Consider the following 4,960-nt stretch of genomic DNA (forward strand, 5'->3'; position numbering starts at 1 on the left):
TGAAGAATGTTAAATCATAGGGTCACCATAAGTCGACATACACAGCATTGCCAGCTCTGGGTTGGAAAATACCTTGAGATATTTGGGGGTGGCGTTTGAGAGGAGGTAGATATAATGCCATGGAGTCCACCCTCCAAAGCAGCCATTTTCTCCAGGAGGGGCTGAACTTGATTGTCTGAAGATCAACTGTAATAGTGGGAGATCTCCAGTTGCCACCTGGAGGTTGGCAGTTTCCCACAATTTCTGATCAAGAGGTTGCTTCTACTTTCTTCCCCCTCTTGAGGGAGAAAGCAAAACCGCAGCACCAAAAGGAATCAGGAAGTCCTGTCTATGGCTAGTCTAGTTCAACTCTATGGTTGAGAGCCATAGAGAACACGAGTGCTGGGGGCGGGGATTGCGTAAGAGACGGCCAGGGCGAGGGAGAAGGCATGGCTAAGGCCGGAAGCTGCGGCAGCGGGGAAAACATGGCTGTGAACGGGGCAGGTAGGTGAGGGAAGAGGCGTATCCATGGCAACCGCTGCTGTTGGGCCTGGCGAGCGGCAAGCCTTGAGGTTTGGCCGATTCTCGTGGGCGAGGAGGAGAGGTTTGAAGGCAACGGGGCCTTTTGCTTCTCCATCTCACCATCGCTCATCCTTTCTCCATCTCCCGGCATAGGATACGACGATGCGGATTGGGAGCCTCCGTCCGAGGCGGAGCTGAAGGTGATCCAGGCCCGGCGTGAGAGACAGGACAAGATCAGCAAGCTAATGAGCGAGTACCTGCTCAAGGGTTACCGCATGCTGGGCGAGTGCTGCGAGGACTGTGGGGTGAGGCAGCTAGGGCTCCCCTGAGCATGTGCAGAGTGTGCGCAGGGCGAGAGGGCCTTCTGAGGGCCTGTGGAGAGGTATCCCTCTACCTCACTTTTTCTCCCCGGGGAATCAGGCCAGCCTACATAGTTGGAAGATTTCTTTCGGGTCCTCCAATTCAACCCCTGCAGCTGCAGCAGCCCTGTTTGCGGAAAGACTTCTTTGGAAGGAGAGATGGTGTTTTTCATTGTTGAACAGCTCTCTGCCATCGACCTTCCTTCTTCCATTTAGGCGTAGGTTGGCCAGAGGTGTGATTTGGCTAAAGTCTCTGGCTCCATGGTGGAATGGGGAATGAATCCAGATTTTCTTTCCCTCTAACCACCAAATTACTCTGGCTTGAATTCCTTCGTAGTGTCTCTTACACAGATGGTTTCATTCTGAAACACACACGCTTCCCACAGACCTCACAAGGGTCTCTTACTTTCCACTGTTGCTTCAGTGGAAGGCATCCCTTGGATTCAAAGGCACTGATATCCTCAAAGTAAGAGGATCTTGTGTGGTCTGTGGGAAACTTGTGGTGTGGATCACAGAAAGGGTGGGGACTGGAGACTGTTGGGAGGTAAAGTAGGGAAGGGCTGTGGCTCAGAAGATGAGCATCTACCACTGTGCAGGAGATCCCAGGTTCAATTCTCATCATCTCCAGCTAAGGCAAGCAGATAATAGATGATGTAAAAGATCTTTGCCTAAGATGATGTAACCTCTACCTAAAGTGATGTGAAAGACCTTTACCTGAGACCCTGGAGAGCTGCTGTTGTTCTGAATAGACAACACTAGTCCTGAAGGGTCAAGGATTTAGTTCAGTGAAAATGTATTCAGATTTTTGATATGGTGTTTTGGGACTCCACAGCACTGGTAGGAAACAGGTGATACACACACACACAAAGGCTGCAGCTGTTCTCTGGGAGCATTGGGAAGAAAGGACTCCAAGGCACACTCCTGGAAGAGAAGGGCAATGTAACCCTAGAAGTCCTTCTGGTAGACAATATGATGCAGAGTCATTGCCTTCAGTAGGGAATGCTGCTTTGCAAGCTGAGCTAAGTATTTTGAAGCATGGCCCGTATATTGTGTGTCTAAAGTGCTGTCAAGTAGCAGCTGATTTATGGTGACTGCAGCAAGGGGCTTTCAAGGCAGAGACGTTCCTCTGCAGAGTCTTCCTTGATGGTCTGCCTTCCAAGTACCTTCCAAGGGGCCTTCAAGCAAGTAAGAAGCAGAGGTGGTCTGCCATTGCCTTGTTCTTCTGAGATTCTTTAGTGCTCTCCATTCCAAGCTGCTTAGCTTCTGAGATCTGATAAGATCGGGCTATATTGTGCTGCCTTTCCTTACATTAAGAATATGGCACTGAATCTTTTTCTCCAGTGTTCCTTAACGTAGGGGAGGCTGGCTTGTGAAGTAGAGGAAGAATATGTCGGTCATTTTCAAGGAGATAAAAGTTTCTGCATGCCATTTGTGATTTTCACATATGGTATTGTACAGCTCTTTTCCTCAAAGAAAAAGTAATGAGGACTGGAGTTCTTTTACAAGAAGAGGTAACCAGTTGGTAATCAGGAAGCACAAAATGTTGACATTTCTATGGGAGTTGAAGATTATGTATATGACAGAGTAGCCTCAGGTAGGTGGTATCAAAGGATTTCATGTGCACATTTCAAAGTGAAGGTGTCTCTTGCTTTCTTCCTTAGCCCCTGACGTCCTTTGACAACTTTTGTTTATTCAGTATGCAGCCTGTTCACCTGGGTGTGCAATAAGATGGTGTCTTTCAAGTTGTTAGCTACACTTGACGTTGTCCAGGGTGTATTTTCTGTTATTATTACTTGCTAAATTTGTTTCACTTGTGTTGTTTATGGCAAACTCCCAATAACCTCCTGTGTCCTTCCAGACTATTTTGCTGCAAGACAAGCAGAAGAAATTCTATTGTGTTGCCTGCCAAGAACTTAATTCTGATGTTGACAAAGACAATCCAGGTATGTCCAGAGAAGCAGAGAGAGCCTGTTGCTGTTCCAGTTTAATAGCTATTTCTAAAGTAAATTGACTGGGAAGGATTGAAGTCCTCAGTCAGAAAGTGGGATTTCTTTCCCTCACCTCCATTGGACTGGAAGAAGGACTCCCATATTGGAGGTTTGTTCACTATTGTGACTCAATTTCTGTGATCTTGGACGCATATTTAAGGCCATTGTTGCTACAAAAAGCAGCCATTGTTCTCATGTTTGTGTTCTGCTGCTTTGTCAACTGCAACTGAGCCTGTTGCATTGTTCACTGGATATGCCCTTGCAAGCAAAAAACTTTGACTTGACAAAAGGCAGTTAAATTGTGGCTGGATCCTCCGGTACTGCTGCCTTGCTGTTTTCTGTTGGGGTGCTTGCAAGAGACAGGGTGGTAATATAGGCACAGGCTGGGGGAATAAGACCCTGAGGATCACCCCTGTGCTCTTTTCTCTCCTACTCTAGCCCTGAATGCCCAAGCTGCTCTGTCACAGGTGCGCGAATGCCGGCTGGCCTCCAATCCTGAAGACACCACTTCACCAGAGTACTCCACCCTGCCAACTCCCCGCCATGTGCCACGCCCGGAACACTGTGAAGGGGCAGCATCAGGACTCAGAGCATCCGCCCCTGTTCCAGTCCTCCCAGTCTCTGTTCCGGTGCCTCCCTCGCCACCTCCCACCAGCACCCTGGCTGCAGTAGAGGAAGCAATATTGCAGAAGATCAGCTGGGCTGGCCGGGAGCTCCAGCAGAGCACCTCCATTGAGATGAGCATACAGCTCTGCTCACTCATCCGCTCCTGTGCGGAATCCCTAAAGGGTATCAAGGAACTGCTGCAGTGAGACAGCTTGGTCTTCTCAGGGCACAAAAGGAACAGAGGCTATGCCTGTAACACCAGTGGGGTGTGTGTCCCTTTTAGAAACTAGAGTCTGGGAAGTTCAGCTAAGACGGCATTTCTGACTCTGATTAAAACTCATGCTCTTTGCCTCATTCTGGTTGTCTTGGAGCTTTTGATAGTTCATTGGGGATTCAGGGCTGTAGGATTTAAAAAATGGAAGGGTCCTTGGGACCCTCCAGTCCAGCTCCCTGCGCAGTTCATGATAACCTAAAACATCCCTGACAAATGGTCTGACAGCCTCTGTGTAAAAGTCACCAAAGAATGAGAACCCACCACATCTCTGAGCAACCAGTTCCGCCATTTCTTACACGCCCAGTGGAATGCTATTTGCCACTTTGGGGTTAGGTAGCAATTTTCTTCAGGGCAGTTTGGCAAGAGATCCTGGAGGTAGTTTTTTTTTGTTTGTTTTGGGTTTTTGTTCTTTTGGGGTTTTTTGCCATTTTCTGAGTATTGAGCAGGTATCACGGGAAATGTGTCGGGAGAGGTATTTGTGAATTTCCTGCATTGTGCAGGGGGTTGGACTAGTTGACTTTGGAGGTCCCTTCCAACTTTCTATCCCTCACGGTTAAATAGTTTTTAACCAAGATCTTTGGGTGGGGCTCATGCCACAGTGGTAAAATGAGTGTGTTGGCCTTTTCTGCCAGGGACTATACAGTGCAGGCTTCCACAGTGTGTGACCTCTCCCCACACGTAGCCCCACCAGCAATGCATGTTGTCCCCTTCTCAGGAGCTCAGAGAACTTCCTGCAAGAGGAAGGAGCCTGGTGGCCAAAATGCATGGCTGTTGGACTATGTTTGGCTTGTATAGACATAAATGTGGTGGTGGTGGGCTTATAACCATGAGGGTTCTCAAAAGCTGCTTCATTGTTTCCATATCACATAAAGACCAAATAACTACTCAGAACTGTGTATGAGAAATTTACCTTTAGGACCTTTTGACCTCAATGTTTGAGAAATTTCAGAGCCCCAATGTCAATATTTTTAACAAAATATATAATTGTGCAACACTTACAGATATAAGAATGTGAAGGCAGGGCTGTTACTCTAAAGCCTGACAAGTAAGAAAACAGGTCCATCAGACCCATGAAACCACCTTATGCTGCATCAGAGTCTTGGTCCATCTGAGTCAGTATTGTCTATTCATACTGGCAGCAGCTCTCTAGGGTCTCAGGCAGGGTCTTCCACATCACCTCCTACCTGATCCTTACTGTAAAGGGCAGGGACTGAACCTGGAACCTGCAGCAT

The 4,960-nt window shown here is 47.9% G+C and overlaps 1 protein-coding gene across 1 annotated transcript; it reads left to right on the plus strand.

The window, feature by feature from the left end:
* Positions 1-298: 298 nt before the first annotated feature.
* Positions 299-3,808, plus strand: ZNRD2 (zinc ribbon domain containing 2). The gene is made up of 4 exons (XM_060252331.1): positions 299-483; positions 655-806; positions 2,719-2,803; positions 3,287-3,808. The coding sequence occupies exons 1-4, from the start codon at positions 429-431 to the stop codon at positions 3,658-3,660; spliced, it is 666 nt and encodes a 221-aa protein (XP_060108314.1). The 5' UTR covers positions 299-428; the 3' UTR covers positions 3,661-3,808.
* Positions 3,809-4,960: the final 1,152 nt, after the last annotated feature.

The sequence above is a fragment of the Heteronotia binoei genome, chromosome 1 (assembly GCF_032191835.1).
Source record: "Heteronotia binoei isolate CCM8104 ecotype False Entrance Well chromosome 1, APGP_CSIRO_Hbin_v1, whole genome shotgun sequence".
NCBI classification, from domain to species: Eukaryota; Metazoa; Chordata; class Lepidosauria; order Squamata; family Gekkonidae; genus Heteronotia; species Heteronotia binoei.